At 42.7% G+C, this 23,694-nt stretch overlaps 2 protein-coding genes across 4 annotated transcripts in view; both read right to left on the bottom strand.

The window, feature by feature from the left end:
- Positions 1–1,700: 1,700 nt before the first annotated feature.
- On the bottom strand, positions 1,701–9,218 carry LOC121326960 (transmembrane protein 125-like). 3 transcript variants are annotated; one of them, XM_041270637.1, is made up of 3 exons: positions 8,954–9,218; positions 6,417–6,820; positions 1,701–4,226 (listed from the first exon to the last, which is right to left on the bottom strand). In XM_041270637.1, exon 3 carries the CDS (start codon positions 4,204–4,206, stop codon positions 3,541–3,543), a length of 666 nt encoding a protein of 221 aa, XP_041126571.1. In that variant the 5' UTR covers positions 4,207–4,226; positions 6,417–6,820; positions 8,954–9,218; the 3' UTR covers positions 1,701–3,540. The 3 variants fall into 3 exon arrangements, with proteins under 3 accessions (XP_041126571.1, XP_041126570.1, XP_041126569.1); XM_041270636.1 differs by lacking the exon at positions 6,417–6,820; XM_041270635.1 differs by lacking the exons at positions 6,417–6,820; positions 8,954–9,218 and adding an exon at positions 4,647–5,202.
- Positions 9,219–10,573: 1,355 nt separating this feature from the next.
- Positions 10,574–23,694, bottom strand: part of LOC121326948 (cilia- and flagella-associated protein 57-like) — an 18,170-nt gene continuing 5,049 nt past the window's right edge. Inside the window, exons 5-23 of the mRNA XM_041270613.1 lie at positions 23,587–23,694; positions 22,846–22,998; positions 22,527–22,666; positions 21,088–21,253; positions 20,456–20,569; positions 19,877–20,089; positions 18,889–19,062; positions 18,514–18,675; positions 17,839–17,994; positions 17,577–17,670; positions 17,040–17,230; positions 16,357–16,530; positions 15,896–16,054; positions 15,008–15,151; positions 14,618–14,734; positions 13,648–13,782; positions 13,093–13,236; positions 12,728–12,863; positions 10,574–11,681 (exon numbers count right to left, since the gene is read on the bottom strand). The exon at positions 23,587–23,694 is cut by the window's right edge and continues 58 nt beyond it. Of these exons, the coding sequence (XP_041126547.1) occupies positions 11,500–11,681; positions 12,728–12,863; positions 13,093–13,236; positions 13,648–13,782; positions 14,618–14,734; positions 15,008–15,151; positions 15,896–16,054; positions 16,357–16,530; positions 17,040–17,230; positions 17,577–17,670; positions 17,839–17,994; positions 18,514–18,675; positions 18,889–19,062; positions 19,877–20,089; positions 20,456–20,569; positions 21,088–21,253; positions 22,527–22,666; positions 22,846–22,998; positions 23,587–23,694 (2,862 nt within the window). The 3' untranslated portion in view covers positions 10,574–11,499. The remainder of the gene's footprint in view (positions 11,682–12,727; positions 12,864–13,092; positions 13,237–13,647; positions 13,783–14,617; positions 14,735–15,007; positions 15,152–15,895; positions 16,055–16,356; positions 16,531–17,039; positions 17,231–17,576; positions 17,671–17,838; positions 17,995–18,513; positions 18,676–18,888; positions 19,063–19,876; positions 20,090–20,455; positions 20,570–21,087; positions 21,254–22,526; positions 22,667–22,845; positions 22,999–23,586) is intronic.

The raw sequence follows: 23,694 nt of genomic DNA, 5'->3' as shown, positions 1-23,694 counted from the left end.
TATGTAGTTAAAAAATAGAATATAAAATTTGTAGTGTAAAGGCTTGTGTATCAACCGTTGATCTGCAATAAGCAGGTTCAGTAGGGTTCATTGGGAGCATGCAGGGTAAAAGAAGGTGCACAGCGCAAGAGGGGGCAGCTGTTTAATCTCACTTGCAAGTCTCCCTCACACATTTCAAACACAGTGTAATAAATACAAATGACTTATTTTCTGTCCTGCAGTATCCTTCGCAGGCTTTGCTTCGAAAAAGGTTTCATAAAGTTCTGAATCTCCAGCCTCTGATCTGTTGGAGGATGCCTTGTAACAGGATCTCTGTGTTGGAATGTTCAGCCGTGCTCTGGGGCGTCCTCTTTCTCGAAGGCCAGGACCTCTTATATTCAATGTTACCCCCCCCTCCTTCTCTTTTAAATGGGGATGACTCATGAGTCTAAACTGGTTTCTCATTATGAATGAGAAAATGATCGTTGCACTGAAATTAGCGAGCCAAAGAAAGTGCACATAAAGAATGTAATCATGCAGGGTTGCAATTGGCACGTTAGAGGGATTTTATCTGTGATCAACAGGCTACTTCATTGCGCTCCTGGTTCGTCCTCCTGCTGTATTGCTTTCACTTCACAACAGCCTTTCAAAAGATTTGATAAGGTTCCAGTTTCACACAGTGCGGAGAGTCTCAGGACATTCGTTGTGTTTTCTAAGATTCTTTTTTAGAATTTTTTTTTTTTTTTTTTTTTTTTTTTTTTTTTTTTTTGGAATTGTTTATTATTGAACTCTTGTCTTTAATGTCTGATATTTCTTTTTGTGCCTGAAATTGCATGACCAAAACCTTTTTTTAAAAGCTTAAGCTGCTGAACTAGGAAGCTGTCAGTAGTTCTTACAGCTGGTAGTTATCCTTTCACTGTATTTTTGACATTGATTTGCATCCATCATTTCCCTGTGCTTCAGATTAGGATCTCACTGGTTTTGTAACACCTGCAGCAAAGGAATTACACTGAGAGTGTTGTACCTACAAAAAGAAAATCAAATCTGTACTGCAGGAATCATGAGGTACCGGTGAAGACGTTGCTGTGCTAATAAGAGGCAATACAATCCTTAATTACTGCCTTATTACAGTTCAAAGGTGCATGGAAACGGAATCCCAGCGCTGAGATCCTAAAGTCAGCCGTGTCCCCTGACTTCCATTCATCTGCCACAAACACTGGACATGCTGCCTGGCACCCGATACTACAATCGAAATCCCAGCAGTGTCCCTGTGCACGGTGGCCCCGAGGCGCTTGTCTCTCTCTCAGCACGTGAGAGCCTCTCGCTTGCTGACAATAGGCTGCACTGAGCCCAAGACAAAGGGCAGGCTGTCTCTCCTCTGCCCTGTCGGCTACCAGTACAGGCTGAGAGAGAGAGAGAGAGATGACGTTTTGCTAAGGCACAATCGCTATTGTGTCTACCCACCATGAGAAAGAACTATTATCCATTGAGGTGATCTCTCTTATAGACAGTATTTCTATGGGACAGTGTTTTACCTATGTTGTTTCGCATGAGTCATCACCCCCTGCCTTGCATTCTGTAATATATAACAGCTTTGTCACAATGGGAAAGATATGAAAAGATTTTAACAAGGTACCGACGCAAGAGAGATTGCTTAACGGGCTCTTCTTGGGAACATACCAGCTAGATGTCTATACAGCTCAGTAAACAACACTGTAAGGCAAAGTTCAAATCTTTACTTGCACCATATCAAAAACACTTGAACACGATAAATATCACATTTGTAATGTACAAGGGGGATTCACATTTTCATCACTTTGCAAAACAGCCATTCTGATCTGCTAAAATGATTGAATCATGCCCTGTTCATTTTATTAGCAGCATTGCAATCTCATCTGCAGTATTGTATTAGACATTATCATTTTTTGCATTACAATTTGAAAGACCCACATTGGGAAATCACGTCCATAGGGATTACCTTGTGTTGATTAATCGATGCTGAACAGCAGTGCAATCAATTCAACTAAACCATGGAGGACCATCACTCTTCAGAGCACTGCAACTGGGGTTTAATATATTTGTGTCTATCATCTCATTTAAATGACACCTGTATTTAGCTTCCCCTAGGAATGGGAATCAGGAAATGGTGATCAACACTCTCCTAGATTTCCTGTATCACGAAGATGGGCCAGCCCCACTTTGAAGGAGGCCTGTGTGGTAAGCATACAGCCTCCACTCTGGGATCTTTTACCAGGACACAATGAATCAAGATCCGTGAACTCTGGCTTTCTGCCTCAAGGATATAAACTGTACAGCATTACTTCCCGGTTCTGTGGTAACATTGGACTCTACAGTGTATTCACCAAGCGGTGACTCACTTGCTTTCATGAATTAACTAGTGTTACATTAAACAGTCATATACAAACATATGAGAACAACTCAAGATTGGTCGTTTATCCTTTATATAGCTACCTGCAAGAAGGGTGTGAGAATTTATACTTCGACTCAGTAACCAGTGATATAGAAACAATAGCCACTTGTGTATGAAAATGTTAGACCACTTTGAGCTTTAATTAGGCGTCTTATACAACTTCTAAAAATTCTCCAGCATTTTACCATTTGTGGATACATGTTCCTTTCCTCTGACTATTTTAAATTTATTACATGTGTGGTCTATTAAAGTTATCAATTAAATTGGACAATCACTAATTTGACAATTTGCAGTTCCAGTGGTTTGGTTTCACATGCACAACAAATCAAAACTACAGAAGCAATGGGGTGTTCTCATACATCTGCACACTGCTGTATAAATGAAACTGTCTTGCCCGGTTTGAGACCCTCTTTGGGAGGGAGAAGTGTTAAGAATTGAAGGGAGAAGTGTCCTTGGTGGCTGACAAACTATAACTCCAATATATTATTTATTAAAAGTGCCTCAAGAAATTTCTGAAACTCTCTATTTCTGATTATTGCACTTTTCATAAACATCATTGACAAAATGCATGCCTCTGTAACAAGTACAAAAATCATGATGTGCAAGACCCAGGGCAGACTGTTGCTTGGTTTTGAACTATGTCAAATATTTCATCACAACAATAGTTTGTGTGCGAGAGATAGAGAGAGATATTGCTGTGTTAATAGACAGACGGACATGTACACAGGTACTGTGTGCTCTACAGTACTCTTGTCTTACAAGTACATTTCCAAAACAGTTTATCTAATAATACAATTCAATCTCAACCATACATAAATAGTATTGTAAAGTGAACAAATAATTTCACATCTTCGTCTCACTGCACTCTTAGGGATAACAGAGACCTCTTCGTAGAAAACTCTGTTACAGTTGACTTTTATATCAAGTACACAAGTCCCTTTGCAGTTACGACTTCAGCACACTCCAGACCTTCTCAAGATGGCCATCGGCAAAGCCACATATCTCACGGAGCAGAACCGCGGCAGGAACGTGGAAATCAGACACACAAACGATGTCATCATCACTGCTAGGAACAATGGAGTCACCACATCCTTTACAAGGACCTCTGCTACAGCAGACTTTTAGAAGAGTTAAATCAAGTTGGCCATGCTGGAGGTGGTCTCCCTCGCGCTCTCTGCCATCCTTCCAGAGACGGTGAAGATGCCAAGGCCGGCGTTCAAGAATCTCTGCCCTCCGCCCGCGGGGTTCCGAAGCCTGGTGACGACAACGTAGGCAAACAGAGAGAACACAGTCACCGCCCCTGCAGCTGCCAGCACAGCCCCAGAAATGAACATCTCGTTGAGGACGGAGCCTGGCTTGGGCAGCCCGCTGGAGTCGGACAGGATGAGCAGGACCGCCCCGCAGAGCAGCAGGACCAGCCCGGTGGCCAGGATGACGAGGTGGTCGGAGACGCCGCCGCTCCGGAGCATCTCGATGCGCTGCCGGCTGCGCACGCAGTTCATGTCCTGGATGGCAGAGCTCAGCAGCTGCTTGAGGAGCACAGCCAAGGCCAGGAGGCACAGCGCCATGCCCACGCCCAGCCGCCACTCACTGGACAGGCTGCTACTGGTGGAGAGCAGCCCCACCCCGCCCAGCCCACAGCCCAGGATCAGGAGTACCGAGGCGCAGTAGCACAGGATCGATTTCTTGGGATCCTGGAACCACCACAGCTCCACCTGCTCCTCCAGGATGTTCCTCTGGATTTGCTGTGGGTCCACCGGGGTCCGTGGTGGAGAGAGATCAGCCAGTTCAGACATCTTACAATGACGACACAGTCCTGGGAAAAACAAAATATACCAATTTATAAAAAAGACGTGTTTCCAACACGCTTTCATATTAACAAATGTATGTAAAAAAAAAAAAGTAAAATTTAAAATTTAAAAATATGACAATATTTTTTAAAGCTGGCAAGAAGAACCTGAAAGGTGTGTCGAATAGTTTTGAAACATTTGAAACCATTTCATTTTGCTTTTAGTGCAAATTGTACTTGGGTGTACAGATCCTGAAAATTGCATCTCTTAATGCATTTAACCCTCCCATGGACCCCAATGTAGCAGAGAGAAATACACAGGAATGACACAAAACAATCTCCTGCACTGGACTATTCTGGATCTGTACTGTCAGTCAATTCTCCTACCTTTCCATTAAGACAAAGAAGAGACTGTTTTTGGTAAGAAACACATTGCTTTTGGTCTACCTTCCAAGTGTTTCTTTGTTAACCATGCAAGGAGCTGAGCATCTAGAAGGGCTGCTTTCCGCTGTTGCAAGGACCTTTTAATCTTGTCAGGTATGGAGCAGCTCATATGAATTCCCATCAGCAACCCACAAAATCAAACAGCTGTACAGAGCAACCCTGCTGAGAAGGCTTGTGATTTGAAAGAGCAAAGTCTCTTATTAGAAGCATAAATTGCTGAGGGAGGCACGAACTGAATAGGCTGGTAACACTTTAAAATAATGGCTGCAAAATCCATAATGAATTCTAACCGAATATCAAAGGAACAACACCTGAAGATCTGATGCACTTCCTCAGAGTTGTTCACATGTATAAGGCATGCATTCCAGCATGCACACTGTGATTCTTCAGCAGGGGCGTGTGCACACTGTGATTCTTCAGCAGGGGCATGCTCACACTGTGATTCTTCAGCAGGGGCGTGTGCACACTGTGATTCTTCAGCAGGGGCGTGTGCACACTGTGATTCCTCAGCAGGGGTGTGTGCACACTGTGATTCCTCAGCAGGGGTGTGTGCACACTGTGATTCAGCAGGGGTGTGTGCACACTGTGATTCTTCAGCAGGGGTGTGTGCACACTGTGATTCTTCAGCAGGGGTGTGTGCACACTGTGATTCCTCAGCAGGGGCGTGTGCACACTGTGATTCTTCAGCAGGGGTGTGTGCACACTGTGATTCTTCAGCAGGGGTGTGTGCACACTGTGATTCTTCAGCAGGGGTGTGTGCACACTGTGATTCCTCAGCAGGGGCGTGTTCACACTGTGATTCTTCAGCAGGGGTGTGTGCACACTGTGATTCTTCAGTACCTCGACAATATTCAAAAACAATCGGTCACAGTTTCCTTGACCACCGAAGAGCAATCCTGTCGTGTTGGATATTTCTTGATCTTGTTTAAATATTAAGATGATTCTGAGATTTGTTTCTACTGCATGTGTCCTCCTAGTCAGGAATGTCAGAATGCCCATGCGTTTTCAAAAACCAAATGGGAACCCGTCTGATTTCCTGTCTGATTCAAAGCCATTCCAAGTGTCTCATTGCCTCGTGTACAGCAGGTCAATAATTGTATTCCAACTATTCCAAAAATAAAAGATCTATCAACATTTCAGATGTCTTTGACTTGAAGTATCAATGTGTCCTTTTCACACTAAACAGTGAAAGTGAAAAGGGGCACTCCTGATTGAGAATCATTCAGGAGTGCAGAAGAAAGATAAAGACTTTATACCTCTGTGTGCCATCGGAAATAAAAATTAAAAAACAAACACCAGCAGACCTGATTAACTCAAACACCCACAGAATCCAGTCCATTCAGCAGGTTCCTCTAAGAGTGCCTTGCTGTTAGTTTCATATCATCTTGCTAAATAATTCAGAAAGGTCTTTAGATCAAAAGGAGACCAGAAAAAATAAGTGGAGATTGCCTTAGGAGGTTCCTGAGTCTCAATAGTGTTTCTCTAAATAAATACACCATCCTCGGGACTCTATAAACTACACTATATATATATATATATATATATATATATATATATATATATATATATATAATAGAAAAAAAAAAAAAAAAAAAAAAAAAAAAAAAAAAAACTCAGGTCGCCCTTTAATATAATGGTATTTATTAAAAGGACAACTGTTGTTTTTTTTTTTTTTTAATCAGGACTACATTAATAAAATTACAGCACGTTCCATGTTTTTCTATTTCCCAGCTATATCGAACCATGAATAGGACTAAACTCCAGAATGCTGACCCCCTGAATCCTCAACTGATTATCTTTTCTCTCCCTCCTCTTCTTCTTTTCAGCTCTCTCCTGTTTTCTTTTTTTCTTCCTTCACACAGGCAGAGTTTGGATCCCCTGGCAGGCATCCTTGCTTGGCTTGTCTCTGCCAAATGCCATTGGAGATGCCTCTGAGATTCCTTGTAATATGAGGTTGTGGAATGAGAAGAGAGAAGAAGAAGGGGAGAGGGGGGTCCTGTGTCAACTTCGGTGGGTTTATTCAGCACATGTCCCACACAGACGGGGCCGGCTCCTGACACAGACTGCTCACTCTCTTCACCGCTCCCTCACCACTCGAAGGAGACAATGGGAGAAATCACTGCCTCGCCTTGGCAGAATTTAACCCTTCATGAATCTCTTTGGGGCACCAGACTTTCCTGAAAGACAGACGAAGAACGATATCAGAATATGTGATGCACTGCGCCCATTTCCTTGAGAAGCTGAGGCGTGGTCACGTACATCTGTATCTATAGAGAAGATGCTCTCTTGTCTCAGTCACGGCAGCAGTCTTTTTATTTAGATTTCCTCTTCTTTTCTGCTTTTGTATTTGATTCCCATATTTGTGCAGTTAAAGTCCCGTCGTCTGAGCGGCAGCCTTCTTTAATTAAACAATGCTCAAAATAAAAGTAAACCTCTTCGGTGTTCTTTCAGTTTCTCAGGTGAAATGCACTGTGTGTAAAAGTTCTCCAGGGAACAAGTCCACTTTACGTGATTGTATTTACTTTTGGGATTTCTCTTTCCTGATTAAACAACAATGCTGCAAACAGTTACACAGCAAACGACCCACAATATTTTAAAAGTTACTTTACAATTGTTTAAATGCACTGTGAAAACGAAGTTTAACTGCAGCGCTTAGTTATTTCTGTGTTATTTATTTAAAAAGCCTTGTTTTCCTGGGGAGATGTGTTCTCTCATTTCCAGTGTGGCTGTTCCCTGTTGTTCTCCACATTCACGTGTGACAGAGAAACTGCAAGGTTACATGATATGCAACTCCCATCCCTTTCCTGGTTCACACAGATTCAATCCCAGGAACTTGCCGAATTAGTCCACAGCTCTCACTGGCAGACCAAACAACTTCCCGCTGAGAGTCAGAGCTGGAAATGTTTCATTTAGAGATGTATATCTATATCAATAGACTGTATATCTTTGTAATACAGTATGCAGGTGTGCGGGTGTGCATGTGTGCACGTGTACAGGTGTGCATGCTCGCATGTGTGTTCCAGGGTCATGCCGCTATCTGTTTTTGGTGCAGCAGCCCCTCACACCCTGGGAGCAAACCTGTCACGAGGGCCACCCTTGATTCTGGTGGATGAAAGCGGTCATCTATAAACAGCTGGTCTGATGCAACAGGTTTGTCTGAAACCAAATGTCTGAATCTGTTCACAAATCAACTGGACTTTAAGGACAGCTGGTTTCCAACTGCAGTTGGTCTTTAAAAGACAGCTTGTTCTGTGCCGACCGAAAAGAAAATTATTTTAATCTACTGGTATCACTTTCACATAACAGTGTCCCTTACTAGTAGACAGTAAGACAGTCCATGCCTAAAGCATATTTTAATATGGTGTACACATCACTGTCTAATAGCTGGTGTTACGCTGCTCTTGTGCGCCTTAAAGGGTACTGCTCAGGAGAAGGCAGTGCTGTAGATAGGGAGAGGCAGAACCCGCTGCTCCATTACTGCTCAGTCCCAGTCCTGCAGTCTGTGAGGTACTGCAATGTGCTGTAGCTTACAGGAACTGATACTGTAGCAGGACTCATTCCAGGATCCGCTTTTCCTTGTTTCTCTTTGTTTTAGTGAAGAGACTATTTAAATGTGGCTTTCAGCAGTGCAGTTTGTGTTGTGATCATTCTTATTTTAATACACCACTTTTAAATGTACTACAAATTCATAAACAATCAAACAAAAAAAATGATACAAGTTCCTTTCCAGCATAAGTTTGAAAACAGTCAGTGTGTTACAGTATATAATGAAACAGCAAATAATATCGCTCGATCTACCTATCTATAGCAAGAATATGTGTCGCCGCGTCAGATAAGAATCTTCTCCAATATCGCCCTAGTCCTTATATCAGATCCAAGGAAAAATTAAAGACTTCAGTCACTTTCTAAGAAGCATTAAGAGATCACAGTAAATATTGAGACTGATCTGTTTTGCAGATAACCACAGTGTGATATATATATATATATATATATATATATATATATATATATATATATATATATATATATATATATATTTATCTGTGGGTTTCTTATAAAAGATTAATCCTTTAAAAAAGTCTTATATTTTTAAACACTGACGAATCTGAGCTGGTAACATGAGGAACTATATGTATTACTAGCATTCTAGTACTTACAACCACAGCGAGTATTCAGCAAGTATGTCACCAGTATAAACTACAGCAGCAGCAGCAGCTCCAGCCTTGATCTTGTTTTGCAAATGAAACCTCCACTTTAAACATGGACGATGCAGGAACAGGTGCCCAAGAAAGGAACAAGCAACATCTTACCTTCGCCATTCAAACAGGTGTGTGTCCTGTTACGGGCTCACTCGCCCCTCCTGATCTGCGTTTTCTCGGGCGATTGTCTCTTCTCTGCTTCCCGAGATTGATGTGTAGTACGGTGGTCCTGTTATTGTGTGCCTCTGAGTCGGTTTCCAGATATCTTAAATGTTTTAGAAGCGGATGGAAACGGTGCTACTAAAGTGAAGAGCGAATGCTCCGGCGAGGCGCGCTGTTGTGCAGGTGAGCTGAAGTGAGTCTGTGTCTGTATTGCTCTCGATCGGGGGGGGAGCATAGTTCAGTGCAAAGCGATCTGTTTCGTTTGCTTTGAATGACCCTTCACCACGAACCAGACTAAACCTGTTTATAAATAATCAGGAAGAGAGCCATTAAGAGTGTAGCACTTGTCATCGTGTGTTACATGCTGCCTTACATTAAACCAACCATTATTAACCCCCCATAGCAAAAGCACGGCAAAGTGTAGGATGGTGAAGCACAGAGGTGCAGTAACGTATATTGGAAAATGAAACCTGGCATAGAATAACCAAGAGGAAAGCATGGGAAAACTGCACAGCTAACATGAACATTGCCGTGTTTATTTTTAAGGGAAGTTCCTGTAATGCAAGTCTGTTTTTGTACCAGCTGAAGGACACTGACGTTGTTCGTTGCGTCATTGAAATTCTGCACACACTGTATATGCTATTTATATAGCTGTTCCGATGGTTTTATGCGGTATTCACTTTTAACATTTAATATGTTGTGGTTGCATGTCTTACTCTTTTGATAAACGAATAGCTGAAATACCTGTGTGAGCCTGCCTTCATTTCCACGCAACGCTGCAGCATTACACAGCTCCTGCAGCTCAGATTGCAAACAGCAGGCACACTGCCTCTCATTACTGACTACTTCAAACAGTATAATTGCATGGTATGAACGCTAACGATTTATCTTGGGAAGTTCACCGCAATTCGTTTTTCACTGGGTTCGATACCGCTTGGTCCAATGCAAAGTGATTGTAGGTAATGAGCAGTTTACTGACTGGATACCTTTTAAAATCATCTGTGAACACAGTTTCTATACAGACACCGTCATTGCAAACAACCCAGGTCCAGCCAACGTTACTTCCATTTATCAAACTTCATTAACACCCAGAGCATAGGCAGCGACCCCCTCTCCCCCTTCCATTCCTCGGGAGCGTCAGCTTCTCCGTGCCAATTTCCTGTTCTTAGTTTAAATATCAGTAAGCCGTACGTGAGAATAGAACTATAATGTTTCCTCATGCTTGTAAACAAGTCATTAACCCATGCCCTGGCATTCGCATGAGTCTAACAGCGAACCCTGCTGAAATCAACAGCTTTGCTGACCTGTGGCCCACTCAGCTTCCACATTTTCGTTCGCATTTCGCCCTGAATAAGGGTAATAGTTTCCTGCTGTTTACCGGCATGCAGTACCTGCTGTGGCGAGTGGGCACTACTGGCCCCCTCTAGTGGTGAAACCGAGACATCGCAGACGGAGAGACTTAGATCTGCTAATTAAACTTAATCCGCACATGTCACTGTCATACTTTTAGCAGATTTAAAATCTAATGAAAAACATGCTAGGGCCTCTTAAATCAAAATTATTGGTTTTAATTCAGGTCTGATTGATTTTAACTTCAACATGTTCTTGTGTTTTCTGCCTGTTGTTAATTCTAGTTGCTTATAAGTTTTGACCAAATGACTACAAAACTGCACACAGTAATTCGTTCAACTGCCTAAAAGCTGTAGTGATTTGGTAAAATGCTTAGTTTAACATGACTGTAGCACACAGCATGACTGGAAGATACACACTCTTCAGATCTACATTATTATCACCATCACCTTAATTAACATGGCCAAAAAAACAAACCAAATCTCTTGTAAATCATAAAAAAAGACAACAGCAGCAAATCTAAAGAATATATATTTTTCAGCAGTCCTTGTGAGTACAGGGGGTGTGTTCACCTGTTTCTTTTGAGTACAGGGGGTGTGTTCACCTGTTGCTTGTGAGTACAGGGGGTGTGTTTATCTGTTGCTTGTGAGTACAGGGGGTGTGTTTATCTGTTGCTTGTGAGTACAGGGGGTGTGTTTACCTGTTGCTTGTGAGTACAGGGGGTGTGTTTACCTGTTGCTTGTGAGTACAGGGGGTGTGTTTATCTGTTGCTTGTGAGTACAGGGGGTGTGTTTATCTGTTGCTTGTGAGTGCAGGGGGTGTGTTTACCTGTTGCTTGTGAGTACAGGGGGTATGTTTACCTGTTTCTTTTGAGTACAGGGGGTGTGTTCACCTGTTTCTTTTGAGTACAGGGGGTGTGTTCACCTGTTGCATGTCAGTACAGGGGGTGTGTTTATCTGTTGCTTGTGAGTACAGGGGGTGTGTTTACCTGTTGCTTGTGAGTACAGGGGGTGTGTTTATCTGTTGCTTGTGAGTACAGGGGGTGTGTTTATATGTTGCTTGTGAGTACAGGGGGTGTGTTTATCTGTTGCTTGTGAGTACAGGGGGTGTGTTTATCTGCATGTTGTGTTGTTGATCTCAGCTGCTCAGGCTGTGAGTGCAGGGAGTTTGCCTCCAGACAGGGGCCGCATGGTGTAGCTCTGCTCCTGGGTGTGGGTCTGATCTCGGAGATGCTGGATCTGCAGCCGCTGCAGCTCAATGATCCTCTCCGCCTCCTCCTCGAAGTTCAGCCTGGTCTCTGTGTGGCTGCGATCACCAGTAGAGCGCACTGCACACAGAAAGGAAACGATTATCGATTCACAGATACCAGGATACTGAGTGAGCAAGCAGCCTGAGTGAGGAAAAATGGGAACAGCAATCTCCACCCCGAGCCTTGCTTTAAATCATTTGTTGCTTCCATAATTTGCGTCTGTGCTGTATGTATATATATATATATATTTGGATATACGACACTCAGATACACGTCAGTCGTTATATATAACAAATTATATAGTTCCCTTGCATGCCAAATCACTCTGTTTTTATTGTGCAGTTACACAGCGCTTCCTCCAGTTTCACATGACGAAAATGCAGCAAAAACAAAGCGAACGAGACAAGCTATGGTAATATTAAACAGTTAATCACTAAACAGTTTTAGATACTGTGATGTATTTTTAATCTGTGATCTTTAGTTGCTTTTGTGCATTTTCAGTTGCAAGTGAACTGTGACATTAGGGCCTTATCCAGCACTATATTCTGCAATTCTGAATACTGGCTTTGCATACTGTTTTAATTCTGGAAAGGGTGCTGTTGTTTTTTTTTTATATATATATATATCTTTTGTGAAATTCCATTACCTTTTACGTTTTAAACAGTTGTGTAGATGGGTAACATTTTGATTTCATTTTGCTGTTGGGTTGTTAATGAAGAATTAATGAGAAAACATCCTCTACAATACCTACCTGAAGAAGAGACCTCTGAGGTCTTGAAAGCTTGAGATTTTTTTTATCACAATTAATAAAAAAAATTTGAATTAGGACTGGCCAGCTGCAGCTATCCTTAGTTTCTGAGGTCTGGCATGGTCTGAATCTCTGAGTTTCTGAGGTCTGGCATGGTCTGAATCTCTGAGTTTCTGAGGTCTGGCATGGTCTGAATTTTCAGTGCTGTAGCTCCAGTGTGAAACATGTCATCGCACTATGTACCAGCTGCATTGTAAATCATACATACTGCAGCTTCTTGTTATACAGCACTCCACTGCACACTTGTTTTAAGTGCTGCTCATTATACAGGAGAGCTGCTCATAATTGTGAGGCATGATTACAGCGCAATGCGTACCTCTGGGTTCTGTGGAGCTCTGCTTCCCTTTCTTTCTGTTGAGTCGGGTTTCTACCTCGAGATCGTGAAGGTGTGTTCGAGTCACCTTCAGCTCCCGCCTCAGCTCATTGATTTCTCTAATTAGTGTGACGTTTTCCTGGTTAACAGAAAATAACAAATCCATCGTTCACAAGGGATTACCACACAGAATAGTTTTGTTTGATTTGTATGAAAGATTTGCATTCTTAAATCCATAAACAACCACAAACCGTGACATCCATATCATCTGCAAACATGAGGTCCCCATGCCTGGCAGGTAGCCTACTAGATGTTCAGGGTAGTGTAACTTGGGCATTGCAAAGACATATCTGGAACTCTGTTCTCACCTGCATGATTCTGATGTTGTCAGCCCTGTGAATCTCTGAGTCCTTGGTCAGTTTTTTCTGCAGTGAGGCGACGGTTCCCTCCAGGTGCTCTCTCTGGCGTGCATACTCTTTCTGGATATCCGCATCGACTCCCACAATCTCCACCTGAAACACCAAGACAGCGGCGTCAGCTCCACACAAAACCCGGACAGGTTAGAGTCTAGCATGGGGAGCCTACATTTGTGTCTTTTTTAACTTTTTCAAGAACTCCCCACAGCTTCTCCACCTTCTACCATGTGGTGCACCAACCCTTCTATCAATCCCACAATTTCAGGAGCTGTGTAATACGAGATACCATATGAATGTCGCTAACAAATTGCATTTTATATTAATATATATATAATAGGAAAGTGTGATGCATTTATTGTGGGCCCTTCAATTACAGATAATGCTTTATATGATTATTTCATTATATTTATGGCACTTCAGAAATACTGAATTGCACATCCTCCAACACCCTACGGTATTTCCCTTGTTTTCTGCAGAGGTGTTTAAGAGTAAACGAGGTGCTCTCACCACGTCTGACTGCTGGACGTATCTTTCGTAGAGATCTCGGATGCAGTCCTTCAGTTTCTTGGGCTCCTGAATGAACCCCACACAGGTGTGCAGATCTGTCTTGAACCTCTTCACTAGCGCCTCCCCGTTTCGCACCTGTTGAGACAGATCAACAGAGAAAATGACTAGCGTTACATGCTTACTCCTCGATGGATTACATTTACACTTATTCATTTGCTCCACTCGAGCAGATGTGCTTGCTAACAGAGAAGCCTTGTACTGAAAGAAGGATCCTTTGAACAAGTCTTCAAAGTGGCCTCGTCCCCAATACTCAGTAATGGAGTGAAAATAGGTCAACCCCCTTTTGATGCCTTTAGATGTTTGAAGTGTGTCCCTGTCTCTAAGATGCAAAGAGGAAAGGGACACACAGTACTTATACAGCAAAAGTAACGCTGAAGACATGGCTCCAGGTTCAGTTTAGGGGCAGTTTAAGACTGTTCATTTTGTTTAACTCTCATTGCAATGGTTCCTGGTACCTGTAGTCCTGCATCTCGTAATGAAAAGCCAGGTAAAAGGGGCCTGAGTGCATCAGTGAAGCCCTCACCCTGGACATCTTGTGCATCTCTGAGTCTGTGCTTACCCTGCACATGTTCTTGTGCATCTCTGAGTCTGTGCTTACCCTGCACATGTTCTTGTGCATCTCCGAGTCTGTGCTTACCCTGGACATGTTCTTGTGCATCTCTGAGTCTGTGCTTACCCTGCACATGTTCTTGTGCATCTCCGAGTCTGTGCTTACCCTGCACATGTTCTTGTGCATCTCCGTGTCTGTGCTTACCCTGCACATGTTCTTGTGCATCTCTGTGTCTGTGCTTACCCTGCACATGTTCTTGTGCATTTCCGAGTCTGTGCTTACCCTGGACATGTTCTTGTGCATCTCCGAGTCTGTGCTTACCCTGGACATGTTCTTGTGCATTTCCGAGTCTGTGCTTACCCTGGACATGTTCTTGTGCATCTCCGTGTCTGTGGCTTTCAGCTTCTGCTTCAGTTCGGTGACATTCAGCTCCAGCTGTGTGTTTAGTTTGAGGAAACGCTCTAATTCCGCCTCCATCTGTCAAAACAGAACATCTTATAGTATTATGATTATTATTAGTAGTAGTAGTAAGGACGAGGATCATTATTATTATGAATACTAGTAGTAGTAGTAGTTTTCGATATTATTTATCTATTTATTTGATTGATTTACTTACAATAAGATTATGCTATTATCTCCATGCAATATAAGGTTGCTACTTGCTTCAGGCTGCATATTACAGAGTATGCACAATGCAGAAAGAGTCTGATGCAACACTAACTGCAACACTACACAGCGACACCTCTTTACCTCCTGGATCTGTTCTTTCATTTCTTTAATGTCATTCTCCCTGGGTTCAATCTGCTTCTTCAGTTCTTTGATTTTATAATCCAGCACAAACTTGAACTTCTCCAGCTCTTGGTTTTTCTTCTTCAGGTCATATATGCGTTTCTCCTGCAATCAGAAACAATGGAGGCATTCATTCCACACCACTGTTTAATAACCATTCACAAACCTACAATGGAAGAATATGGCTGGGATACATATTAATGAAGGAGATCAATAACACATTCATTACATTCAGCTACATCACACTAGCATTTAGTACTGGGAGAGTATTTTCCTTTCCAGTATTATCAACAAAGATTTTTTTTTGTTTTGAGCACGAAAAAGTTTCCTAAAGTGTAAAGAAAAACATCCTGTTCATTTCCTGCCGATGTTTAACTAAGGAAACACCTTTGGGATGAAGCATCCTATTCCCACAGATTTCCCCAGGGCTGATCTTTTCATAGACACCAGCTGTGTGATATTTAGCTATAATCACAATACCAACTGAGACTAAACTAATATCCTACATTTAAATAAAGTTCCACTTCAATAACTCGTGTGGGGAATTTCTAATTGTTGCACCAGTGTTCTTTGCCAGGCTATCGCTTTGATCTTACTGTGTTTAATCGCTTGCCAAGCTTTTACCATGATCTACTTTTAAAAGATGCATGATCAACACGCACTGAAACACACACACACATTGCTGCTGTTCACTTCATTCACAATTTGTTTTTTAAACATGGTGCTTGTGCATTATTTAGGTAGTGTGAACAGGGCAAGTGAATTCTCTTCTTGGGATGGTGATTCTGTGTGAGCGAGTTGCTATAAAGCAACCATTAGCATTGTTCAGGCTCTTGCCATGGCCCCCACCTTGTCCTGGATCGTTTCGTCTCGCTCCTGGATCTCTTTCTTCAGCCCCATGATGTCTTTCTCCAGGGACTTGATGACTGACTGCAGTTTATTATGCTCTGCCTTCATCCTCTCGATTTCTGACATCCGTTCATCAATCTCTCTCTGCAAGCTGCTGAACTGAGGAGACCAGAAGAACAAAAACAAAGGAAAAAACATACACACGTAAGCCACATTACATGAAAACACTGTGATGTTTACAAACAGTCTTCTTAAATAGTTTTGTATGTTTATATATATATATATATTCCAGACAAACCCTTTCCTCTTGAATTTTCTTTCACTCGTCTAAAGGAGAAATACAAAGACTTGCTGGTCAGGGTTTGACACAGCAGTCTGTTTTGATTGTCGGACTCTCTGGGGTTGTTTGCTTGAGAAACGCTCAAGTGTTCTCTTACTACTGAGTGCTATACAAGCGTTACCTTTTTCCTCATGAGGCCCGTCTCCCCCTTCAGTCGGAGGATGGTCTCTTTCTCGTCTCTCAGCTGCCGCTCATACTTAATCCTAATGTCCTGGATCTCGCGGTCCCCGTCCTCTTCCATCTGCTTCTTGGACTCATCAAACTCTCGAACCTGCTGCCGGGACTCATCCTGACACTGCGGGACAGAAAACAGCGGTTTCATCATCACACTTTCCTTTTTAGACCAGGCACTGACTTCTACATAGGTGTGGAATAACAGTTTTATCCATTCCTGGTTTTACAGGGAGTTTAATGAGACACACCTGAGCATGTTACCCACCGAGGCTAACCAAAGTCCTATTACAACCTGGAATGGGTGAAACTGCTATGCAATAGGGGTCTTATTTCCATGCCTGTAAGTTATTATGCACAGCTGACCCTATATCTTAAAGTATACTGTCTTCTTGTGAGCACAGCGTCATTTAAAAAGTTCTGTCGTCCAAAACGCAAGAAGATCTGCAGTCATAATGCAAGCCCACAGCCACAGCCTTATTCTAAGGGTGTCTCTAAATTGACCTGTGCACTCCCTGCACAGTAACCCAGTGTTGAGTGTTCACTGAGACCTGCTTTATTGGTGGGTCCTGGCACGACCACACACACACTAGTTGAATCTGGTTGAAACTCGCTGTTGTGTAAGACCCCTACCTGGTCTATCAGGACCAGTTTATCCTGCAGCTTGGCCTCGTAATACTCGGTCAGCTCCTCCAGCGCCAGGGTCCTGCTCTCCTCCATCTCGTGGAGCTGCTTCTCATACTCCTCCTGCATTCGCTGGGACTTCATCTGCAGCTCCTGGTACTTCTCATACTCCAGCATCAGCTTCTGGTTGTTGGCAGCTTCTACAAGAGAACAATGTCAGGACAAAGATTAGACTCTACAGGCCAAAAAGGAAGGAAAAAAAAAACTCTTCCTGTGCATAAGTTTAGCACGGTAATTTGGCACAGTCATTTTGCAGTTTCTATGCTTTACCGTACCCCTCTGAACACTACAATGCTTGCCTATGCCTTAACATGCTTTATCACACTTTGCTATGCTTTAAATATGACAAACTTATATAATGGCTTCATATAGTAATCAGCCTTTCTGATCTGATGCTTTGCCTATCATGACTGCTTAATCTAGATGAATTTTTCCAGCTTCACTGCACCACTGGTCTGAACTGCTCTAGATGCCCAGCGGCCGTACCCAGGTCCTGCTGCTCCTTGGAGTGTCTCTCCACTACGTCGGCTATCTCCTTTTCATGATTCAGCTCCTGCTTGTCCTTCTCCGTTTTGAGAACCTTTACAAAGAAGAAAACAGGACACTTTACAGTACAGTAACTGGCTTACGAGCTCAGTTTAAAGATTGATTGTTTAATGCTTGATGATTGAGTATGTTTAAGGATCTTTTATGTTTTACAGTCCCTGGTTCACAGCTTTTTTAAAACACAGCCCGTCTGACTGCTTACCTGGTTCTTGGTTTTCAGCGACTCCATTTCTTGGATGAATTTCTCCGTCAGCTCTTTGATTTTCTCGTTGTAGTTCATGTCCTTTAGTCTGAGCTGGTACTCATTCTCCATTTTCAGCTCTTCAGCCCTGGTCTTCAGTTCTGTCATGACCTGGTTCTGCAGAGGGTGCAAACAAAGGAAACTTTAACACAGGGGCAGCACCGAGCAGTCGACAAGTCAACCTCAGAAACTGGCAGTCCACTAATGTCTGTGTGTGTGTTTAAAGTCTACACGAATAGCGAACTAGAAAAGTTGATACTTTAATTGTATTCAGCTGTCAGAATGAAAAAAAGTAACTGTCAAGTGCGCGGTTCCAGGAGGATGTAAGCGCAATCTGTTACATAATAATTACTTTTTTAGAACATTAATAAATATTTGTATAACTTAAAAGCTTAAAAGACATTTGCAAAACAGTATGTACACAAATTGAGCACCAGACATTATCAAATACATAATGTACTAATATATATTTTAAAGTAGTCAACTATTCGACTCTACTGTTTGTCAAAGAAGTCATTCTACCCCTAAGTTAACACACAGATATTTAGAGAGTGACAGATAGAAAGGCAGACCGGAAGACCGGAGGACAGCCCGGCAGTCAGACAGACAGACAGACAGTATAATCAACCCTGGTACCTTTTCCTCGAGGTCTGACTTGGTGATGAGAATCTCCTCCGCATAGACGACCTCCTTCTCTCGTTTCAAGCCCCGCCCTTCCTTATCGATTATCCTCCAGATATACAGGCATCCATGCTCGCATACAGTGAGCAGGAACTGGTCATCGTGTGTGATGGCCATCTGAAGAGGGAATAATAACAATAAGCTGTTTCACCCACTGTCTTTCTGCATTGAACAGCTGTTGTCTTTATTGCAGGTTGACTTACTGATGTAGGGGGCGCTTCCAGTAGATTCATGGCAAAGCCAGGGGATATGCATCCCCACAGGGGATGAAACTCTCCACTAATGACATTTTTTTTTCCATTATACACAACGGCCTGGTTGGAAACGCACCTTCGTAACAGGTGCAGCATGGCCCTGATACTCATTCCACTCTTTCTGTATTGGCAGCGGGTATTTCATAGCTCGGATGGTTCCTGTGGCTGTGCCAGTGAAAATCATCCTTCCCGAGTGGGACATCACTACAGTGGTGTACGCAACATCATCAGAGTGAACTTCACGCAGGATCTGAGACAGCAAGGAAGGAAGACGAGGTTTCATTTGTGTGAGTCATCAAACACCTTTTTGTCTTAATGGCACTAAGAAAGGAGAAGGACCCCCCCCCCCAATGAAATGAGCAAAACAACATTTTCTATTAACCTTGTTTATCAGGAAGTTAAAAGTCGCAATATTGTGAACCACAGGCTGTTTCGCAGGCTATGAAACTTTGTGCATTAGGGAAATGCATGGCAAACAACTACAGAACATCACAGAGTACACAGTCAAAGGATAACTGTGGCAAAGTGCCCGCCCCTGGGCTATTTATTTGTGTTGTATTACGTGTAGTGTGTTAATGTTGGTGTATAATCATTGGAACACGGGATATAAATGGGTCTGTGTAACATGAGTGGGTTTAAAATGTATATTTGTATTTAGGTACAAGGATTGCACAGCACTTTACGTGCAGGTAAAATGTAATAATATGCGAGCACGGGGAATTGCACTTTATTAATTCACATGCAGTTGTACCGAGACTCCAACTGAATGATTGATTAGCAATCGAGTCTCTGTACTTGACTGTTTAGTGTTCGTGCCCTGTTTTTTAGTGTCTGTTCATTTTGTTTGTCTATTTATTTTGGCTCAAGTGCCGTGTTCTGTTTTGTTCAGCATCTTTATTTTCTGTTTGTTCATTTATTAAATGCTGAGTGCAAGCAAGCGCTCAGCTTTACCAAAACTCCACGTCTCTGTCCTGTGTGTCATTGTTCCGGGTCTGACGTCACCACTCAGCCAGCCTTGTGACAATAACTCAGAAAGATAACATGGCTCAAGTTGAGCGGTTTACCTGGGAGTCAGTAATCTCTTTCAGGGTACAGTCAGAACCAACAGCAAAGAAGGTCTTGGCATCTGGCGAGATGGTGATGCTAGTGTAGCTGCAGGATTTCAGCACGCTCTCCGACTCCCTTTTGCTGGTGATGGTGTTCCATTCGTAGACGGCCCCATCCATCCCACAGGACACCAGCCTGCTGTCATCAGGACTCCACACAATGGAACGCACCTGCGGACCGAGTTCACCTTTCAGGCAAGCAAACAAACCCTTTGGAATCTCTGGATTCTACCAAATAGGTAATATTCACACATCTTTATAGAGATGCTTTTTGAACGTCTAGTCATGTCTCTAATGTCACACATGTGAATCAGTTGGTTACTAGAGATTGTAGACAAGGACCTCCTGATTTGTTCATATAACTACAGTACTATTTCACACTGTCCCTTGCTCTCTGAATGACCTGCTGTTGAAATAGTAACTTTTACTTAAGTTTAAGGTAGATAGACAGTTATGTCAGAAACTATGTAGCACACAGTCATTGATTTTAAGTTAAAGGGTGGCACTAGCTGCCCAGACCTTGCAGAGGGCTCTTACCTTCCCGTTGTGGCCCTTCAGGTTGAGGATGTTTTCAAACGTTGTTGAAGAGTAGATATGGATGATATTTCCGTTCACTGCAGCAAACAGATGCCCCCCATTGCTGAAAGCACACTGAGGACGAAAGCACAAAAGGCTTAAATGCTGAGGCTCCAAGATCGTTTTTCAAACATGAATTACTCCAAGAAGACATTGTACAATTAGTATGTTTTTAAAGGAGAAATTGTTATGATTAATACACAGCTTGGTTGTCCCTACCCAACTCAATTCAATACATGGAAAACAGTTTATAGCAACAACAAGAATAATAATAATTAAGTTAACATGTATTTCATCCCTCTGCTTGTATAAATTTAGAATGCCTTTTATGAAGAGAGTATTTCATTGGCTCTTCTGCATCACTCCATTGTCCTGAATCTGCAATAGAAGAGCACCCAGTCCTACTGGCAGAAGAGGTGTTTGATGTAACGTTACAAACTTTTTTCTCAGCTTTGATTAATCTGCTTGCTCTTCCAAGCATTCTTCACAACTAGGCTTAAATGTTACAAATACTCCCACTTTTACTTTACATCAGTTCGATGTCCACACGTTTCCTCACACGCACACACACACAGTCACTCACACATACTGACCTCCCTGCAGCCCCTCACTGTGAACTCTCTGAATGTCCTGATGTCATCAATCAGCAGGTTCATGAGTCGCAGCTTGTCGGTGAACCCCACGAGTATGAAGAGACCGGACGGGTGGAGGGTGATGCTGTAAGCCTCCTCCTGGAACTCCTTATACAGCTCCAGAGAGCTGGGCAAAACAAAACAGCATATAGACATGTCCAGAAGTGTGCATGTGTATTAGAGCACCCCATTGCTTCTGTAGTTCAACAGTGTGCACATGTATTAGAGCACCCCATTGCTTCTGTAGTTCAGCAGTGTGCGCATGTATTAGGGCACTCCATTGCTTCTGTAGTTCAGCAGTGTGCACATGTATTAGAGCACCCCATTGCTTCTGTAGTTCAGCAGTGTGCACATGTATTAGAGCACCCCATTGCTTCTGTAGTTCAGCAGTGTGCACATGTATTAGAGCACCCCATTGCTTCTGTAGTTCAGCAGTGTGCACATGTATTAGAGCACCCCATTGCTTCTGTAGTTCAGCAGTGTGCACATGTATTAGAGCACCCCATTGCTTCTGTAGTTCAGCAGTGTGCGCATGTATTAGAGCACCCCATTGCTTCTGTAGTTCAGCAGTGTGCACATGTATTAGAGCACCCCATTGCTTCTGTAGTTCAGCAGTGTGCACATGTATTAGAGCACCCCATTGCTTCTGTAGTTCAGCAGTGTGCACATGTATTAGAACACCCCATTGCTTCTGTAGTTCAGCAGTGTGCACATGTATTAGAACACCCCATTGCTTCTGTAGTTCAACAGTGTGCACATATATTAGAACACCCCATTTCTTCTGTAGTTCAGCAGTGTGCACATGTATTAGAACACCCCATTGCTTCTGTAGTTCAACACATAGCCACAAATGGTAAAATGCAGGAGACTTTTTAAAAGCTGTTTAAGATGCCTAACTAAAGCACAAAGTGGTCTAACACATTTTCACACACAAGTGTCTGTTGTTTCTATATCACTGATTGCTGAGCAGAAATTGAAAATCTCGCACCCTGAGGTTTTCATGCAGGTAGGTATATAAAGGATACAAATGACAAATCTTGAGGTGCTGTAATAAATCTGCACACTGCTATATTAATTTATCATTTAATTCATCCAGAAGGTCTTTCGTTTCGGTCTTTGGCACTGAGATATGTTTGTCACGTTTTATTTGGGGATTGTGGGTATAATATATATAATATATATATATTATATATATATATTATATATATATACACACACACACACACACACACACACATATATATATATATATATATATATATATATATATACACATATATATCAAGGTGTCTCTGTGTCTGTACATCTGCCTGTCTGCATGCCACACTTAGCAGCAGTCATGTTGGAAGACATACTTGCTCGTAAATTGAGTCAGCAGATTACTGCACGCTCTTCCTCACCTGGTCTCATAGTTCCAGATGCGAACGGATCGGTCCAGAGAGCAGGTGGCGATCAGCGGTTTGCGGATACAGATGTCCAGGCCAGTGATAATGCCGTAGTGAAAGGAGTAGGACAGGAACTCAAACTTCGCCTGCTCCCCCTTGAACAGTGAACAGCAACACACCACAAACATTAACACCGCCGAGCCTTCACTCTTCATTCAGAGATACACTGTGTGTAAAACACCCCATCCTTGTTACAGCCCGAAATTGCAGGATTGTTTCTCTCCAGGAGCAGGGTAGACCCCCCTGGCACAGCGTACACAATGTCCACACCTACCCTGCTCATCTCCACGGAGGAGAGGGTGATGCTGTAGAGCTGCCCACGGTCTGTACTGCCAACCAGGGTCTCCTCGGAGGGGCTGATACAAAGAGCTGCAAACTGCTGCTGCTCCGCGTGGCTCGGCTTGTGACTGTGCAAGTCCTGGGGAATCTGCGAGAGACGCACAGCCACACTCACTACAGAAAGAGCACAGCCACACAAGCTGATACAGGTTATGCAGATTGTTTACTTAGACTGATGCCAAACAATCATATTCCCATCTGGGAACAACTGCGCACCATACCATATGTACTACACATGCACTGAAATGTGTCAAATATCTTACATTTCTTGTGACACAGAACAAATACAGGTCTTTTCAATGTAAAATCAATGCAGTAACCTATCTGTATGGGTCATCTGCAGATAATATTCACAAATATACAACCTCTTAATGGTTCACATGCGGCATGTACCACCTCCAATTCTTCCAAAATTGTTTGTCCTGTTTGTAATTCTGAGATTTGTTTATTTTACAATTATAATTATATGTTACTTGTTATAACACATCTGGTATTGTTAACAATTCAATATATAGATCAATTCATCGTTAAAAATGTTCCCACTGCAGGTGTGAAAAACCAACAACTCTGCATGCATGTAGAGAACTACGTCCACTCCTTCAAACAAAGAAAATCTGACAAACTGATGCATTAAAGGAAATCTCTGTAACACACCTCCCCCAAACCCCTTTCTTACCCTGATCTCCCTGGTTTTCCTATAGACATCCTTTTCCTCTGTCTTCTCGAACAGACACACTGCACCTGCCCCAGCGGAGCACGCAAACCCTTTGGAATAGGCGACGAT

The sequence above is a fragment of the Polyodon spathula genome, chromosome 14, assembly GCF_017654505.1.
Source record: "Polyodon spathula isolate WHYD16114869_AA chromosome 14, ASM1765450v1, whole genome shotgun sequence".
In the NCBI taxonomy this organism is placed as follows: Eukaryota; Metazoa; Chordata; class Actinopteri; order Acipenseriformes; family Polyodontidae; genus Polyodon; species Polyodon spathula.
Note: the sequence above shows the minus strand (reverse complement) of the source record. Positions and strands in the feature narration are given on the sequence as shown.